General features: G+C 37.0%; 1 protein-coding gene and 1 pseudogene across 1 annotated transcript; one reads left to right on the top strand and one right to left on the bottom strand.

Annotated features, from left to right (window-relative positions):
• Window positions 1-542: 542 nt before the first annotated feature.
• Window positions 543-3,824, top strand: LOC103778049 (activated RNA polymerase II transcriptional coactivator p15-like; the record flags this gene model as incomplete). Its single annotated transcript, XM_008945616.1, has 2 exons — window positions 543-651; window positions 3,745-3,824. Coding segments are annotated over 2 exons (189 nt in total), but the record flags the coding sequence as incomplete, so codon positions are not given.
• Window positions 3,825-10,154: 6,330 nt separating this feature from the next.
• LOC103778048 lies at window positions 10,155-18,560 on the bottom strand (annotated as a pseudogene).
• Between the last annotated feature and the right edge of the window lie 1,002 nt (window positions 18,561-19,562).

The following is a 19,562-nucleotide window of genomic DNA, read 5'->3' as shown; positions in this document are numbered from 1 at the left end:
TTTGTTTCCATCTGTATTTACTATGCTTAAAAAAAAAAGGGGGGGGGGGGGAGGTGGGAGAAACCCACCCCTCTAGAAATTGTGCTTATCTCATGTGAATATCTAACTTGATTTCTGTACAATGAACTAAATGGAATGGACTAAAATTTAGATTTGGGAGTAGAGCTTCCTCTTCATTGTTAATAGCAGTTATAAACAAAGGTGATTATAATAGAGGCAAAATTTTATTTCAGAAAACACTGAATTAGTGGGGTTTGTAGGAGGTAAGCTTGTGAAGAATATAGATATTTACATTCTAGGAGAGCCACTTTTGCATTGAGCATTGAATACTCAACTGGTTTTAAGTTGTTCATCCATTTATGTTGTCATTACTTATTTGCCTACTGACTACTCTGGTTTAAGCTCTTGATTTAGTTCTTTCACTGGTGTCTAAAATAAGCTGCAGTGTGCAATATCACATGTCCAAGTCTCATACTGCTGGCAAAACCAAATGTTGTAGTATGTAAAATATCTAAAAGGTATCCTTATATGTGTTTTGGCAGATTGGCAAAATGAGGTATGTCAGTGTTCGTGACTTTAAAGGGAAAGTCTTAATTGATATTAGAGAATATTGGATGGATCAAGAAGGTGAAATGAAGCCTGGCAGAAAAGGTATTGTTCTGCTTAATGTTATTTTGTATTAAGACATCATCTGCAGTTTGCTGGAGAGCTTTGTATATCAGATTTTTATACTTTGTTACTACATGGTATTTTTAGAGTAATACTTTTACTTTTTTATAATTTTAACAAATTATTAGTTTCATCTGGAGAATATAAACAAAAGCAAAGTGGTTTTGTTGGCCTGAGAATGTTTTCCTAAATGGATCCCCCATGATTTATGGAAAACAAGGCATCAAACAAGCAAATTTTGTATGGGAGCTATATACATTTTCTCATTGATCTAGCTTAATCAATTTTATTTCTTGCTTTCATGACAATTGGATTTATTTCAAAAGTCACTGAAAAGATGTAAGTTATTAATTTGTAATAATTATTTTAAATTAACATCTTCAATTTCTAGCAAATTTTAGATTAAAATAATTCAAATATTTAATAATTTTGTAATAAATATTTCAAGATTCTAGTTCACTTAAAAATACCTCAGGTGTTCAAATTTTGTTACTGTGCATCTAATCTGCAACACAGCATAAGCCATAAGTTAATTGCTACTCCCATGCCTACTTTTTATGGCATGCTTTCACCGAACCATTTTCAGAACTTTGTCACCTGCAAGATGGGGATGTGAGGATAGTTCCAGTAGTAACTCTTTCCTTGATGTCATGTTATTTCTGTTAGAAAACTTACGTTTAATAATTTTTCATATTGTGCCAAGGAAAGAGGTAAGTATGAAACGTTCTGTCCTGGAGATGGAAAACATTTAATGTAGAATAAGCATAAGATTTGTCACATTTTCCTAGTGTGTCCAGGAGCAAACAGACATTTAGAAAGCTTGAGAAATGTTTTCAACAGCTCTTAAATGACTGAGAATAGGTTTGTATGAACAAGTGTACTGATATTGTACAGGTACAATAAACTGCTATGTTATGAGGTGGAAATAAGTATATGCAATTTGAGTGGTAAACTACAACGAAAGTTGATGGGTATGGCAAATGACAAAAATTATATGATGTAGATAGAAATGTTTATCAGTGTGCAAAAGATTCTGAATTTTATTAGGATAAAATTAATAAACTTATCTTGCACTTAGCTAGCTATCTGAAAAACAGTATGAACAGTTGAAATTGTGTAATAAAATATTGAAGAAAAAAAGAAAACCTGACAGTTTAGAATTGTTGTGTTGGATTGTTTCCAACAGCAGGTCTGAATGAATGCAGTTTATCTGATATATTGTTCAGGGGCATCTTGATGACATTTAGCCCCCTAATAATGGTTAGCACACCTGGGCTAACTAGTTTCAAAAGAAACCTGCCCTCTAAAAACTGGTGGAAAATTGCTTAGAATAGCTCTATGCAGAACGCTTGGTGCGCTGATAAGACAGTGATGTTATTAGCATCACTGAGACATAGTGGGATGGCTCCTACAACTGGAGTATGGGATAAGATGGATACAAGCTCTTTAGGTAAGACAGGCAGAGGAGAAGAGAAGATCAGCTGAGGTACTCAACGATGACTTTGTCTCAGTCTTCACCAGTAAGGGCTCTAGCTATACCACCCAAGTTGCAGAAGGCAAAAGCAGGGACTGGGAGAAGGAAGATTTGCCCACTGTAAGTCAAGATCAGGTTTGAGACCACCTAAAGAACCTGAAGGTGCAAAAATCCATGGGGACCTGACAAGATCCATCTGCAGGTCCTGAGGGAACTGGTGAATGAAGTTCAGCTGCTTTCTATCATATTTGAAAAGTCATGGCAGTCTGGTGAAGTTCCCACTGACTGAAAAAGGGGAAACATAACCCCCATTTTCAAAAAGGGAAGAAAGGAAGACCTGGGCAACTACAGGCCAGTCAGTTTCACCTCTGTGCCTGGCAACATCACGGACAAGATCCTCCTGAAGGCTCTGCTAAGGCACGTGGAAAACGATGAGGTGATTCGTGGCAAGCAACGTGGCTTTGCCATGCCCCTAGGCAAACTGTTCCTGACAAATTTGGTGGCCTTTTACAATGAAGTTACAATGTCGGTGGATAAGGGAAGAGCAACCCCTGTCACCTATCTGGACTTGTGCAAAGTGTTTGACACTGTCTTGCACGACATCCTGTTTTGCCAATTACGTGGCCCAGCATAAAGGATACAGCCATTGGCAAAAAACATACACAAACTTACTATCCGATTCCAGTGAATGCTGAAGGAGTACAACATGGTTAACAGCAGGGGGAATAAGCAGAGCAATAGATCTACTCATAGTAGCTGATGTAACAAGAGGAAGGAGTAAGCCAAGCCAGGAATCCAGTAATGGAGGAGGAAAGAATAAGCCAAGTCAAGAGTCCAATCATAGTCATACTATGAAAAGCCACCACAGTAATTGCCAAAGAGATACATTCCCAAATACATTACCCTTGTCCTGTCCTGCCATTGCTGGCAACTCTGGTTGCAGCAAACAGTTGGGGGGCCCTTCCAGTAACAGGGAAACCCTATGCAGTGCATCCACCTGTAGGCTTCCTAAATTCACTGCAAGTGGGAACAGCTCTTATACTGTTGAATTAACTTCAAAAGCAGGACACCTGGTGTTGTCCTCCTAATTGATTTTCACTCAAGGTCAGCCAAGCCTTGAGAGAAAACCAAAAGGAATGTTTCTCCCACTATTTTGGTCTTAATCACGCATCTCTCAGGATAGCTGGGTGTCTGTAGAACACACACCTAGCTAGTTTCCCAGCAGAGAGAAAAATCCTCTGCCTGGTTGAGAATAATCCATGTGTCAACTTTAATTCAGGGATTTGGGTTCAGACCTTAGCACTTTGCATCCTGCTCTCTAAATTGGAGGCATGCATGGGTTTGATGGATGGACCACTTGGTGGATAAGGAATTGGCTGGATGTAGTGAGAGGTGTCCCTGCCCATAGCAGGGGGATTGGAAATAGATGGTCTTTAACATCACTTCCAACCTAAACCATTCTATGGTTGTTACACTTGAGGTAGCTTTAAGCTATGGATGTGGCATAGACCTTGTGTATGAAACCAGCCTTGGCAGTAATTATGCAATGTTCTGCCCTAAGCTTTCTATCCTAAGTATTTATTTTTTTTAATGCATTTCAGGTATTTCTTTAAATCCAGAACAGTGGAACCAACTGAAGGAACAGATTTCTGATATTGATGATGCAATAAAAAATCTATAAATACAGAGCCATACAGAAACCTTTATCATTTTAGTTGTTTTAAGTGATCTTTTTATATTGGCTTTTATTTTCTAAAATGTTGTTTTCCAAGCTATTGTATATTTGGATTGAAAAATTATTTGTAAGGTGAATCCTTTTTTAATGTGCATCTGAGTGAGGCTATTTGCATATACTTTACTAGAAGGAAGTATGTTGCTTTTACCTCATGGTATAAAATAAACAGTATGTAAAACATAAGTGTTTATGGCTTTTTGATTGAAGGTGTTTGCTGATAAGGCCACCTAACAGCTTTAGTCTTTGTTTTAGTTTCAATGTAGTTAACCATTAATATAAATTGATTTTCTGAGATTTCTTAAAATGTTTCAGTTTAATTTTGTTTCTTTTATTTCATACTCTTTGGTATTGCTCTGAGAGTTTTCTGCTTTAAGACTTGATGCAAACAGTGAATACCTGGTAAAACACAATTTTGTAGAGAAGTTTAATTAGTGTGTTTGCTAATTTACTGTATTTATTCAGATGTAAACAGTCCTGAGTACATAAACTTTTTTGCATTAGTTGCATGAAGCATTATGCTAGACAGTAACACTTGGACACAAACCACACTACTTCTTCCTGTTTTTCTATAACTTGCTTGACTTAGAAAATACAATTATCCTTTATTCTCAGGCCCTAGATTTTAGAATGTGATACATAAACTTTTACAGTAATAGACATACCTCAAAGTAAGATAGTATGGGGTTATTAGTTAGGTACCCTTTTCAGGCTTTGCATTAAATTCATTCTTGAACACATATTGACTAGTTAGTCTATAAAAAAACAAACAAACAACAAAAAAAACCCAAAACCAAACAAACAAAAAACCCAAAAACCCAAAACAGTTAACTTGTCTTTCTATGGCTTTTGTTTGTTTGAGAGTACTGTGTAAGCAACAGTGCTTTAAACTAGGCTGTAACACAGGTTAAACAGTCAAAATTGCTTTAGCCAAAACATCTGGCTATCATGGTTCTGCCCTATTCTCACACATAGTGGATTATGAGTCTAGCAAACTTTGCTTGTCTATCAGTGTACTATTCTGGTAAGAGAAGTTTCTGTCCAGTGGAAGCCTTATTAGACTAGATGCTGCTCCAGTTGAAGGGCTTCTTGATAAGTGTTACAAACTATGGAATGAAGGGAAAATATGATGCTTGAATAGAACTTGGAGAGATAAGGAGCATGCCAGTACAGAAGTTAACAGTAAAAGATCAAAGTTAGCTGACACATAACTACAGTGAAGAAATGTATGTTAGTGGAGTTGGAGTTTTTCTGACAATTCAGTTAATCGAAGAAAGATGATAAAACAACTTCATGAAAATTGACATTTCAGGACTATGTAGTGAATGTACAACTTATTGGTTTGGCTGTAATTTTCCCATTTGATGTTAAATTTAATGCCTTTGAAAAATTCTGTACACATAAGCAGAATCTACTATTTGTTTAATTTTGGGATATCTTAATATAATTGTTTATATTGCAGAAATGCATGAAGTCCTGTTCTGCTAAGTGCCATACACAGACTGTTCCTCTACTGCAGAATTTATAATTTGATACAAGTGGCTATTGAAGGGTGAGGAAGGGTGACTTCATCAAATTGAATCTATATTTTTTAATTTAGATGTCAGATACAGAATCACTATGGTTGGAAAGGACCTTTAAGATCACTGAGTCCAACCATTATCTATCTCTACCAGGCCACTTCTACACCATATCCCTGAGCACCCTATCTAGATGGCTTTTAAATATGTCCAGGGATGACGATTCAACCACTTCACTGGGCAGCCTGTTCCAGTCCTTGATAACCCTTTTGGGGTAGAAGTTTTTCCTGTTTAGCCTAAACCTCCCCTGATGTAACCTAATACCATTGCCTCATGTCCTGTCAGTTGAGGCATGTAAGAAGAGGCCAACACCTGCCTCCTCCCTCCACCTGCTTTTTAACATGTCCCTTGTTAACATATTTTCAAATAAAGTTAGGATTGGTTTTGTATAGCTCAGGAAACCTTTTTTTTTTTTTTTTTTTTTTTTTGGAGAATTGCTTGAAGGTGAATAAAAGGGTGAAGAGATGTGGTAGCAGCTGCCTTTCTGGTTGCAACATTCTTTTTTGAGAGGCTCTTAATTGTGCATAGGGGTTTTTGGAACAAATAGAATAAATATGAAGTATCTGCTAAAATTTTCACAGATGAGTGAATAAAGTAGATTGCTTCGGATCAACAGATTCTAGGTAGATTGTTACTTGTGATATATACATTTTTTTTTTTTTTCCTTTAAACCTGAAATTTTGCAACCAGATTCCACCCTTTTTTACCTCAACTTTCATGTGGCTGCTTAAAAGTGCATGATTATCATAATAGTCTGAGGACAATGTTCCCTCTATGGGGGGGAGGTGGGAGAAACCCACCCCTCTAGAAATTGTGCTTATCTCATGTGAATATTTACAACTACATATATCTATATCTGTGTAATTAACTTCCGCTTAAGAACTTCTGTTGAATCTTATGTGAATCACTGTATTTACTAAAATTGATTGTTGATTTTGATTAAGCGCTGCTAGCTTACAAGTTACTGTATCAATGTCAATATACTAGAATTGGTGCTATTACTTATCTCAAAGGCACTAAGTTGCACTAAGCACTACACTGAGGTCCCAATACCCCAAAATCCTTAGACACAAACCACTGACCATGTCTGGTACTGGGGGTATATCTATCTTTATTCTCTGGAGGAGTTTGGAAGGCAAGCAATTCTGAACCTTGTGACCCAATGGGAAGGCATTCCTTATCCTATTTTCCTCTATATTCTTAGTCATAAACTGTTGACCAGGTCGAAGACTCGATTCAGCCACACCTAGGCTCCTCTCTGAGAATGAGTTTAGAAAGTAAGGGGGCATTCTGAAACCCTGGTAACTTAATGGGAGGAACATCCTAATCCCCCCCATTCCCATGAAAATCACCATAACCCAACTCCAAATCATTTTTACTGTATAAATATGTTCATACAAACATTGTAATCCTATTGCTTAAGTCAATTTGCTTTGTAGTAATGTAGTGACCTTGCCATCAAATTGAACTCAAACCTTTGTTGATTCCTTGCTATTTAGTAAACATTAATAAAAAATATTAATGGTTTAGCAAATTGTATTGGTGCTTTCATCTGAGTGAAGTGCATTCCACTCATGCCACAGCAAGCAGAGTCTTAATTAGGATGTGTCAACGAGTCACTTAAGCAATTTAAAAGGGGAAGTACTCTTTTACAACCCCCATGACACCAGGACTCAGTATCGGGGCCACTTCTGTTTAACATCTTTATCAGTTATCTGGACAAAGGGATCTAGGGCACACTCAGTAAGTTTGCAGATGACACCAAGTTCAGCGGATGTGTTGATCTGCTTGAAGGTAGGGAGGTTCTATAGAGGGATCTGGACAGGTTGGATCAATGGGCTGAGGCCAATGGTATGAGATTCAACAAAGCCAAGTGCTGGGTCCTTGAAGTGCTGTAATTAAACCTCCAGCCCTGAATGAGGGTTGGCATATGGATGATGTCCAAAACCAGGCAAGAAAGACCTTCCTGATTGCTTTTCACCCAGGGTCTATCCAGCCTTGGGTGAGAACTGATTAGGAGATCACCACCAGGTGCCCCCACCTTCCACATGAACTTGGAGGCAGGGCAAGAAGCCACCTCTATAAGAACTGACTACTTCCAGTAAAGTTGGAAGGTTTGTTTACACAGTGTGAGAGTTCTGGCTAGTGAAAGGGCTCCCTGACTTCATCTGAAGTGGAGTTTCTAGGAAGGCGGAACAAGATGACGAGTGTCTCCCTTTAGGAAGCTTCTACATAATTGGACTGATTGCCTGGGTCTTTCCATCTCATATGGCTTAGTTCCACAGCCAGCTTGCTCCCTTCTTTACATCCTGTGCTGTGAGTGTGTTAATTTATTCCCTTCCTCCAGTGGTCTGGCACCTTGGATTGTTTGTGTATGATTTAAAATCAGAGGGAGGAATTTGGCTGTTGGTGTGCCCGTTAATGATGATATCCTTCCTAGTTGGGCAAGTGGTCAGCAGGGGAGTCCTGCACTTGGGTCACAACAACCCCATGGCAATACTGTAAGCCTGGGGGAGAGTGACTGGAAAGCTGTCCATCAGAAAAGGACCTGGGGATGTTGATTGACAGCTGCCTGAACATGAGCCAGCAGTGTGCCCAGGTGGCCAACAGCACCCTGGCTTTTATCAGAAATAGTGTGGCCGACAGGACTAGGGAAGTGGTTGTCCCCCTGTACTTGGCTGTGCTGAGGCTGCATCTCAAACACTGTGTTCGGTTTTGGGTTCCTCACTACAAGCAAGACACTGAGGTGCTGGAGCAGGTCCAGAGAAGGGCAACTAAGTTGGTGAAGGGTCTAGAGTACAAATCTTATGTGCAGAGGCTGAGGGACCTGGGATTGTTTAGCCTGGAGAAAAGGAGGCTCAGGGGAGACCTTATCACTCTGCAACCAGCTGAAAGGTTGTAGTGAGGTGGGGGTTGGTCTGTTCTCCCAATTAACAAGTAATAGGACAAGAGAAAGTGGCCTCAAGTTGCACCAGGGGAGGTTTAGGTTGGATACTAGGAAAAGTTTCTTCATAGAAAGAGTTGTCAAGCCCTGGATGAGGCTGCCCAGGGTGGAGTCGCCATCCCTGGAGGTATTTAGATGTGTAAATGTGGTGCTGAAGGACATGGTTTAGTGGGGACCTGGTAATGCTGAGTTAGGAATTGGACTTAATGATCTTGAAGGTCTCTTCCAACCAGAAACATTCTAGGATTCCGTACCCATTACTAAAGGATGGTTTCCCCATTATTACTCTAATTAAATCTTGGGCTTATAATAGATATAGCCTCTGAATCAGCAGTAAAAAAAAAAAAAAAAAACAACAATAATTAGGAAACTACTAGGAAGCCAAACCAAAACATAATTATGCCAATGTACAAGTCTAGCCTGCACACACCCACTTTGTCTAACTCTATACCCAGAAATGTAGAAGTTTTAGAATTGAAAATAATCCAGAGATAAGGATGTTCAAAGACCGGCTAGGATAGTCTTTTTACTCATTCCTCATAGAGAAACTAGTACTTTTCAGTCTGAAAGTTAGAATAGCTGTGAAGGTGGAAGAGCTTTGTTAAGTTATGAAATATTGAGCAGTAGAAAGAAGATGGAAGTCTTAAGTATTTCTACTAGTACAAACCAGGGCATCATCAAATGATATCAAGAACAAAAAGGAGGGAGTCCTTCACACAATGTGTACCTGCACTATGGTATATGCTCAGTATATTAGTACTAAAAGTTTATGTAGTTTTATAGAAGGGACTGGACAAATTATTAGGAGGGAAGTAATAATAATTTTTAAAAATCCATTAAATACTAAAGCACCAATTCACACAGTCTTGAACATGTTGATGGAAGTCTATTTCAAGTATGGTGTAGTAAACTCCTCCCTGGATATTGTCTGTCATGGCCAGGGCTGGCCATCAGGTAACAGGCAATGGATTTGGTCTGACACTGAGCTCAGATGATTTGCTCTGTGTATCTAAAATAGCTCTTATGATATAGGACAAGTTTCCCAGGGCCTAGGATTAGCATTGGTTATAAAGGTTACCCTTCATCATGCAAGAAGCCAAGGTGGGTTTGGAATTAAGTGAAGCACCTGATTATCTGTTTTCATTGTAGTAGGGGGTCATATAAACTTTGAAGAGAATGCCAAGTTTGTGCAAGAGACAATAAATTAGTAAAATGATCAAAATGACTGGGTACAATATTGGGCAAAACTCCACATTTAAAAAAAAAAAAATCAAACTGGCACAACTTTTTCAAAGGTAAAAACTAGAAATCCTAATGCTTTCAACTAGATATTCAACATTAAATATATAGCACATTATCTTAGAAGAGAATGAAAGGAAAAAATATCCACTGTAAGAAGGCTGGAAGAGCTATGTTCTAATTCTGCAAGTCAACATGAAACTAAACAGACTCCCACACCACTCGGAGACAGGGTCAGCAAATTGGAACAGTTAGGCATCCCCTAACTGTAACTCTTGAATACTTTGGGAAGGTGCCAAGGAAGGACCACAGCCCCATCAGGAAAGAGCCAAGCTAGCCTGACAAGATTAATGGCCACAGTGGAAAAGTACTAGCTGTAGTACTGATCCAAGTCAATCATCTTGTGATCTTACAAATACTGATCCTAGAAGTGAAGCCCATTAGAGCTCTCATGGATCTCAGCAGGCTGAGTCTTGGTATCTCCCCCTGAGCTGGGATATCTCTCAGGCCAGACTCTCACCGTCTGCTGGTAAAGCTGATATCACATCCTGCTTGTGATAAGCTGATGAAGGGAATCACTGTCCATCTGTAAAGACCGATGACAGGGGAGACTATCCGTTTGTAATAGCAAACAAATGGAGATGCAAGTATTCATGATCTCTAGAATTGTTTGCAAAACTCCTAGAGATTCCAGGGTGTCCTGATTGACTATAATCTGCAGAAAGGCAACATCCTAATTATAGGTTAACCTCTATACCTGCATGCGCGTTTGCTTTTGCTTAGCTTAGCGAGCTTTGTTAATTTTATGTGAATCACTGTATTCACTACAGCTGATTACCAATTTTGATTGAGCATTGCTATTTTGTAAGCTACTGTATCAGTGTTAATATAATTGAATTGCTGCTATCACTTACCTCAAGTTTACATAAGAAACATTAATGTACCAAGCACCACATTAAAGTCCCAACACCTGAATTTTCTTAGACATAAGATGTTGACCAGGTCTGGGACTAGGGGTAAATATACCATCACTCACTGAAAAAGTTGAGAAGACAAGGTGATCCATTCTGAACCTCATAACTGAATGGGAGGATCTCCTTTACCTTTAATATCCCCAATCTCCCTGATATTCTTAGTCATAAACCATTGACCAGGTCTAAGATTAGATCTAGCTGATCCTAGGCTCCTCTCTGAGAGGGAGTTTAGAGCAAGGGTGTCCATTCTGAAACCCTGGTAGCTTAACAAGAGGGACACCCTTAACCCCTCCTTCCATTCCCAATCCCTGTGAAAATCACCATAGCTCAACTTAAAGTCAAATTTCACTGTGTATATACATAGAAATATTTTGCACAAGTACTGTAATCCAATTGTTTTTAATCAACTTACTTTATAGTAAGTAATGTAGTGACTTTGCCATCGAATTGATCTTTGATTAATCTTTGTTGATTTTTGCTGAATTTTATAAAATTTATTAAGCTTTATCAAATCATTAATCTATCTCAATAAATTGTATTGCTGCCTTCATTTGATTGAGGTGCAATTCCACTCCGTGGCAAGTGGAGTCCTAAATTAGGGTAACAAGTGATTTAAAGGGGAACCTCTTTTAACTGCCATGACACATTCTTACATGGAGCACAATTTACAGTTAATATCTGTGATACAAAACTGATATATATTTTACTAAATGTATGCAGTTTTATAAACAAATTAAATAAAGCAGACACTTCTCTAACAACCTTGGCTGGAACAACTGCTTCACAGACAACAGACTTCCCTCTTCCTTCTATCCAATTGATAGCAGCAGGTTTTGTCTGTACAATAGTTACCACTAATAGCTATAACCTGGAGATGAAGAAACTCTTCATTCAACCTTGCCAGTGCTTTTTCCATACCCTGTTAAAAGAGAAACACATATAGGGCTAGTATATCATTATGGTTGTAAAATAAGCTACTCAAGGACAGTGGAACAGAAATATTAGATTAAATCTAATCAGATCATCAGTTACAACTGAAGAAAAGAACACGATTTCAGAAAAGAAGCTGAAACAGGGGAGAGAGAGAGAGAATATAACTATCCTTTTTCTAACCACTTTGGGAATTATATAGGGAATAATTGGTTCTTCCCAGTAGATATGAACTCTCGATACATTCTAGGCAACCAAGTATATGCTTACCATACTGAAGTTACAACATGAATCAAGGCAGATGCTACAGGCATTAATTTACTTTGGGCATAGTGGAAAGAGCTTCTCTATATCAGGAAGTCAGTCAAAAGGTCTGCTATATTTAGTACCTGTCTATGGCCAGACCCATTTATGTAATAGTTCTGATAAACTTTAAATAGTATATAAAATAGACAATCAGTGTTATCTTAAACAGCACAAGGCATCTCCCCATCTATGGGTCACATCTTAGGTTCTTCCACATTTGCATAAAACAAAAAACCAATCAAATAAAACTAGATTGTCACTGCTGTCACTCATCAGATTTCTAATCCCTTATTTACAAGGAATGATAAACATAGTAACAGATTAATTACTGTTGGATAAAAATCTTTGGCCCAAAGCAACAAAACAGCTTAACTTCTATATTATCAAGAATACTTTGTTTTTCTAAAAAAAATGTTTTAAACAAAGTTACTTTAACCTTTTTCCTTTCATTGTTTTAATCCTATTCTTGTATACACTTGACAAGATCAAACACTTATTATTTTATAGTACTGCAAATAGTGCTATGTCTTGTCTTTGTCTTCACGTGCCAGGTAGTCACAGATTGGTAGGATACAATTTATTTTTAAAAGAAATACACATTTATTAGCAAGACTTAAGGGGACTGGACCTTACTTTTGAAATCATATTCATTCCTATTGCATCCCCTGTTCCAGACTGAAAATGGATATAAAGGTTATGACCAGCCAAACTGATAAGTTTTTGTAGGTGGGCAAACTTGCAAGAAAATGTAATTTCTTACAGTACTCAAGGAAAAAGATTAAATTAGTTTTAAGTGGCAAGATGGCAGTAAATCATTGAAGATAGCACTGTTAACTACACTGGGCTACCTGTACTCTTCCCTCAGTGCAGGAAAAAAGTCACAGCTACCATGCACATAGTTCTCTCAAGTAAATACTTTAAAATGTTCACTTTAGAAGTGTTCATTGACATTTTCTATCCCTGGACTTCATGAAAAAATATCCTAAAGTGCTCACATAAATTTAACTCCTTTGTATTCCCCAAAATATTTGACAACCAGGTATAAACTAAAAATTAGGCCTTCAGAAATTCTTATGTCAGTTTTACAAGGCAAAACCCATACTATCTTCAACAACAGTGCAAGCTCCACAAGTCAAAGCTTTATTCATACAGAGTAAGAGTCAAACAAAAACCAGAAAGCACTGCATTTAAACAGCAACATGAGTTGATTCTTGCCAAAATATACATATATCCTTGGGTTACACTTGTAAGAAACATAACCTATAAGGGAATATCTTTGCAAATCTTCCTAAAGAAATTAAGTAATCATAAGTCCTAGAAGAAACTCTAGGACTCAAAATAAAACTTGCTCTTAATACCGCTTTGCTTTTTTTGTGTTTTTTTTTTTTTTTTTTTTTTTAAAAGCATTTCAGTTCTAGCATTAGTTTATTCTGTATTCTCTGGAACCTCACAAATTAATTCAAAGTTCAGAATATAGTCTTTCAGTTGATATTACTAATGTTAATAATTACTTTTTGCATAATAACTACTGAAAGCCCAAATAAGCTTATATGTTTATTTTAAAACACTCAATACATAATTTTGTCTAAACATTACACAATGCAAATGTATTTGTTGCTTGTGATCTAGTAGTTTACTACTTATAATGAAAAAAAATGTTTATTACTAGCCTTGATTATATAGCCAGTGACTTGTTTTCTTAGATACACACTACATGGGATAGCTTAAAAGTAACTTCCTGTACTGCAGTATGCAGAAATACAATTAGGAGCTTTCTACCATCCACAGAAGCCTTATATCAGGAAATAAGTATGGAATAGCCATTTTACTAACTTGTGCTGTCAAAAGCTTCCTTCATTATTTTAAAGCCCTCAGGGCTTTCAAGCCAAACTTTGACTTCTGCATCTTGGCAAGCAGTGGGCAGCCTTACAACAGGTCCTCGAGTCATCCCATCTGCCAGAATGCAGCTACTTGCTCCTCCACCAAGCTAAAAAATCAAAGCAGAAGGGAAAAAAAGATCAGTGAAAGTAAATTTTAGTTTTTAGGAAGTCGAAAAACCTACACCTTGTATCACTCCCAAATATGCTTTATAATATAGACATTTTTTCAGGCTAGTCAAACAATACTTACACATATTGCTCTACATTCTGTTTGTGCTTGCTACAAGACATCCTTCTGTTGTTGCCACTGGAACGTGAAACTATTATCCAAAAATAGCGGTCCTGCTACACCTACAGGAATAGGCATATATCCAATCACATTTTCACAGCAATCTCCCATAACCTCACAAAAACAATAGAAAAAGTATTAAGGTTACATGCAGTGATACAGTACAGCATGTTACATACTATGCATATGACTACAAGGTATCTTAACAAAAAGCCTACAACCCTACCCATAAAGCAACCAATTGCCACCTCAAAAAGTTACAGTTACAGCTATCAACAGCTAATACTGTCAATGCCTAGTATCTGGCAGATCTATTGAATCTTATTAAGTCTTAAACACTAACAAAATTAATTTAATACTGTGAAATTAATTTTAAATAAGCTTCCATTTTCACTTGAGCTCAAGGTACTATTTTCATTCATCTGAACTCAGTATGAGTAGAATTCTGCATTTCAGAGATAAGGTAACTACATACCTTAATAGGAAATATTGTTTGGGTAAGCTACAAAACTTCCCTCCCTAGGTTTAAAAATATCAAAACCAATAAAAGGTAGCGCCTTATGTTTGCTTCCCCCCCATCAGCTTTGACCAAGCTAATTGTTAATTCATATACATCACTTTGAGCAGATATTTCATAGATTTGCAAAATGGTTTTACAGTGAGTTTTGCCTGCATGCCTTTTACTTAAATATTAACTGTAATTCCTATAAGGAAGATACTGCAAAGATTAAGGTTCAGGGAGTTTCTTAGACAATCTCTGTCTGCAAATGGACACACCTCGCTCCTGAGTTTCCATCAGAGTTTCCAGTTAGTATGCAAAATATGCTTAGCATTAACTAAGCTGATGATCTCAGTATCAGTAAGGAATTTTGCTCCCTTCTGGAAATGCAAAGGGTTGAGAGAGAAAGTATAGATTCTCTTGGTGAAAATTCTTGTAAATATTTCCAAATGAAAAAGGGTAACAACTTTACCTTGATAATATCAGAGACTATCTAAAGGAACCAGTTGCCAATGTCAGGTTTTATAGTAGGATATAATAAAAAAATTTTTTACTCTGACACCAACTTATGTGCACATGATGAAGATTCAGTTACTTGGTATGTCATGAATAATGAAGCTTCTCCTCCCCCAATCTTGGGGATAGAGGAGATTCATAATAAAAGATTATTTCTTTACAATTTTATTCCAAATACAACATGCTAACTCTGATTTTGTTATTTCTTCCAAATATTCAGGAATATGTTCAGACTTCAAAATGGCCCAAAATTACCATTTCCATATTTAGAAACTAAAGCTTCTTGTACTGTGTTAGATATCGTTTTTCAGAAGTCCAGATTGCTTCTTGCAACAGTTCTCAGGGACTTTTTTTCTGGATCATCACTGGAGATGTTAAGGGATTCTTCAGTGAGAGTATAGATTCCATCTTTGCTTGCTGAAAGAAAATATACTTCACAGCAAGAAGGGCTAATCCAAGAGTGATTACTTGGTCAATATCCATACTGGCCATTCTAAACAAGACAAATCAAGAACTAAATACATGGTATATACAATTTGTTTATAACAACATTCTGATATCACTTTATTTTAGAAAGGGTAATAGTTTATCATCACTTATACAGCTACTGAAATTCCTGTCAAAACACATTTCTAGCAGGACATTCAAGTATGCTAGGTTAGGGTAGAGTAGAGAAATCTCTTTGTTATAAGAATTTTTAGATATTACTATTTTCTAAATCTTAGTTAAAAAGCAGTCCCACTAAGAGAAATGACTGGAAAATATTCACTGTTTAACAGCTACATCAAATTGATTTAACACCTAACAATAAAGTGGAAACTTCAATTATCTTCTACCAATAATGATTACTATGATACAAGTTGAACTGCTAGGAGGGTAGGAAAAACCTAAGAGACATATCTGAGTTTTCAGAAGTAACATGGAACCACAGCTGCCACTAACTTCAGTTGAGCTGAAGGAAAAGCAATAATGACATGGCTTTTGCACTTCTATGTGAATGGTCAGAAGCTCTGCATAGATCATTACTCTAGTGCAGTCAGAAAATTTATTTTCCAGTGTGCTCTGAAAGGTGTCAGTGCTAGTGGGAAAAGATAGCATTATGATGCCTACAAGACAGCTGGCTCCTGATCATGTTCCTATTACTTTAAGGAGATAGAACAAACACCATAATATTGAAATATTTCTTATGAAATGATCTCTCTGGTTCCAAGAAATCCTACAGTGGTCAGACCTGCAAGTTTACAAGTGTTGTACCCTGGGACCATAGCTTGGCAGCACTGGAGAATAGACCCTAATCGAGGAAATATACTTTTCTGTGAAGTCACCTACCGAGAAAGGTAGAACTGCCAAATGAAACATTAGGTTCGATTCTCTTCAGTGCATTCTCCTCCAATCCCACTGCATTTTCTACAGTACTGCTTTGAGCAGCTGGTTCCACTATCCAGCGACTGTGGGCATGAACAAGAACCAAACCCAGTGACTGTATTAAAAACACAAAACAAATGTTAACTTTTCAACTGTAACTAGGTATCTAAGCTAGTAGGAGAATTTTTGTTGTTGTTTTATTTCCCATTCCTCAAAAGTCTAAAGCTAAAGGCTGATTGTCCACACCTTTCATCAACACCATTTTTGGCCTATCATAATGCTCATAGCTTTGAACCTGTCCTACTACATCCTCTCTTGGCTCAAGTAATAAGCAAAGGAAGTTGAGGGTACTATAGGGGTAAGAGGGTAAGAATTAGTACACGTGAAAAAGCTATGAGTGTTTAGCATATGCAGGAAAGTTTAGGTGTAAGATACAGGGGACATGATTAAAAATTACTATGGTAAACCAGGCTAATGAGATGCAGAATACAAGTCTATAGAAAACAAAAATCTTTATTTATTGCACCAGGACATCTTACCGATTGCATAACTACGGGTAGAAAAAAGGCACAAACTATAATAATTTTGACACTCTGTGTTACAGGATTTGGTTTATTTTCTTCTTCCAGAACATGAGCAAAATGGCTAAGCTGCCATATAGTATGCCCTTCATGACTCTCTTGAAAGCTGCAAAAATAATCAAATTAAAAATAGGTCCTATTTAGTACATATTAGAAGAACCAAGTGTGCTTCAACACTGTATTTTTATTTGATCATTAAGACATTACCAACAAAAGAGTTAGCCTACAGTCTTCTATTTAGCTTATATTAGACTTTAAATAGTGTAAAACCCTGGACAGTCATTAATTTAAAATAGAATTTGTTTACTCTGCTTTAGATCAGAACTCATACTATTGTGACTCATTTACGTTGGCATTAACAAGTTACTGTCCAACAGCTAAGCCACCATAACTCTTTCTGTGCATTCCTTCTGTTCACCTCAAAAGGAAGACAAACATGCTGATGTATACCCCAGTGAAGAAATGCATACCCTACAAGAAGCACAGCATTTGAATACTAAGCTTGATGTTGTCTTGAAGTTGGTCTTACCTCTAATACCAAGGACACACAAGCTGGAAAGAAGGTCATAAAGACAAAGTACTTAGCAAGAACAGACATACAGCCAAAGCAACACAACTTCAAGTTGTTGCACACCTACATAAAAAAAAAAAAATTAAAAAGAAACAAGTTTTTATCATTTGAATGTGCATCAGGTTTTCTATATACTTGAAGTATTGCAGAAGTAAGAAAGAAACCATTAAATTGACACTGCAGACTATAAAGGAAACTGTCTAGATTAATGAAAAACAAGCATGTTAAGCCCTAGTTGTTTTGTATTAGCTTATTCCAAGCACGATATGTGTTTATGGTATGGTATACAGGAAACTTTTAAGGTTTAAATCTAAATAAATTAATTACCATTTTTTACCATTTTACCATTAATTACTAAGATTTTAAGGCTTCACCTTCCCCCTCAGGTGTAAATAGGAAACCAGCTTATTAACACATTTCACTCCCTCCTCAAAGGTCCAAAAGAATTTCAAAGGCATATGCTTTGAAAGATGCCTGTAAGGTATGCAAAATAGTTTAACAAACAAACAAAACCACCAAAACCAGACAAACAAAAAACTCCACTTTAGCATTTAGTTCTGGACTGCAAATTATTTTACAAAGAGATTAGTTATTTGCTCATGAAAATCCTTTGATTATTACATTTAATTGTTCTCTTTTTAAGGAAAGACAACTGCTACTGCACACAGAACTGATGAAGATCAAAAGATTGGAGGGACACACACAGCAAGATTGGTTATTTTGAAGCGAACTAGAATAGCTTTCCTTCACCTGGAGTGATTTTTAGAAATGCTAGTTTTTGTAAGAACATGAAATAGGTGTTCATGTACTGAAAGTGTAGTTGATTTTTAAGACTGCCCAAGAGAAAATGTTAGCAGCTGCTTTAAGATGCTAACAGAAATTATAGGAATGATACAAGGTCTCACCTGACATAGTACCAATGCCAATCACAAGACACTCCACAAGTGCATCCAATGTAAACATAGGGCCTAAAATTGCCAGTCTATGTGAAATATTTTCTCTTTCTTCATCCTAAAAATAAATTTCTGTACATTAGCATAAAGACAAAAATCAAAGGGAGTCCACATAACATCAGGCCTTATAAAAATGACATCAAAAAAGAATTATTATGAGAAAATATATTCTTCAATTGCTTCAATTCCCATAAACTATTATACTCAGTATAGTAGTCTTTATATATGCAATAAGATTATTTAATGTTGGAAGTCTCCACCTTTGGCTCATCAGTATTCTATGATCCTACAACGCTGATAGGCTTTGTACTTTAAAACACATGCAGAACAGCACTTCTACACTTTAAGACATGTGAAATATGTTCACTTGATTCGTGTCAAAATAAAATCATATTGGGGCACCATGGTGAGGTGTGGTTCTGTTTTTTTTTGTATAGCTACGGGCCTGAAGAAAAAGCAGGGTAATTAGTTCTGGTTTCTTGTTTGTTGTCACTTGTGTTGTTGTGTTGGCTTACATTGATTCTGTTAATGGCCGCTTAATGTTAAACAAAGGGGAGTTTGTAAAGCGCATCCATGGAGCCTGAAGTTGTTAAACGGGGAGCCGAAGAAGATTATTGACTGCATCCAACGACCACCAGGTGGGAGCTAAGGCGACCCCAAGAGGTGAAAAGAACATGCTTCAAAGAAGACCTACCTATTTTTTGGAATTAATTTACATAGACCCACCTGTTAATGGATATGTATTAACAAGGACAATAAAAGCCGGAGACAAGGACTGTATGGTGCGCATCTTGGTTGAGCAGTCTCCTGGCGCACCCAGTGCTGTTTGCTTGCCTTTTGTTCGTTTAATAAATTTTAAATTTAATTGGAATCTGGTTTTGTGCTAAATTATTTCTCACAAGACATAAAATAGAATGGCAGCTCAAAAGTTCTTGCAACCACATATTTGTATCTTAACTTTTTAAAGTATTTAACTCACTAGACTCAGCTGCCAGAAAGGAGGATGTCACGAACCGGTACTGAAGTGGTACCTGGTCAGGATGTTCGTGACTCTAGCTGG

The sequence above is a fragment of the Merops nubicus genome, unplaced genomic scaffold, assembly GCF_000691845.1.
Source record: "Merops nubicus isolate BGI_N331 unplaced genomic scaffold, ASM69184v1 scaffold15618, whole genome shotgun sequence".
Classification (NCBI taxonomy): Eukaryota; Metazoa; Chordata; class Aves; order Coraciiformes; family Meropidae; genus Merops; species Merops nubicus.
This window is presented reverse-complemented; position numbering and strand designations above follow the sequence as displayed.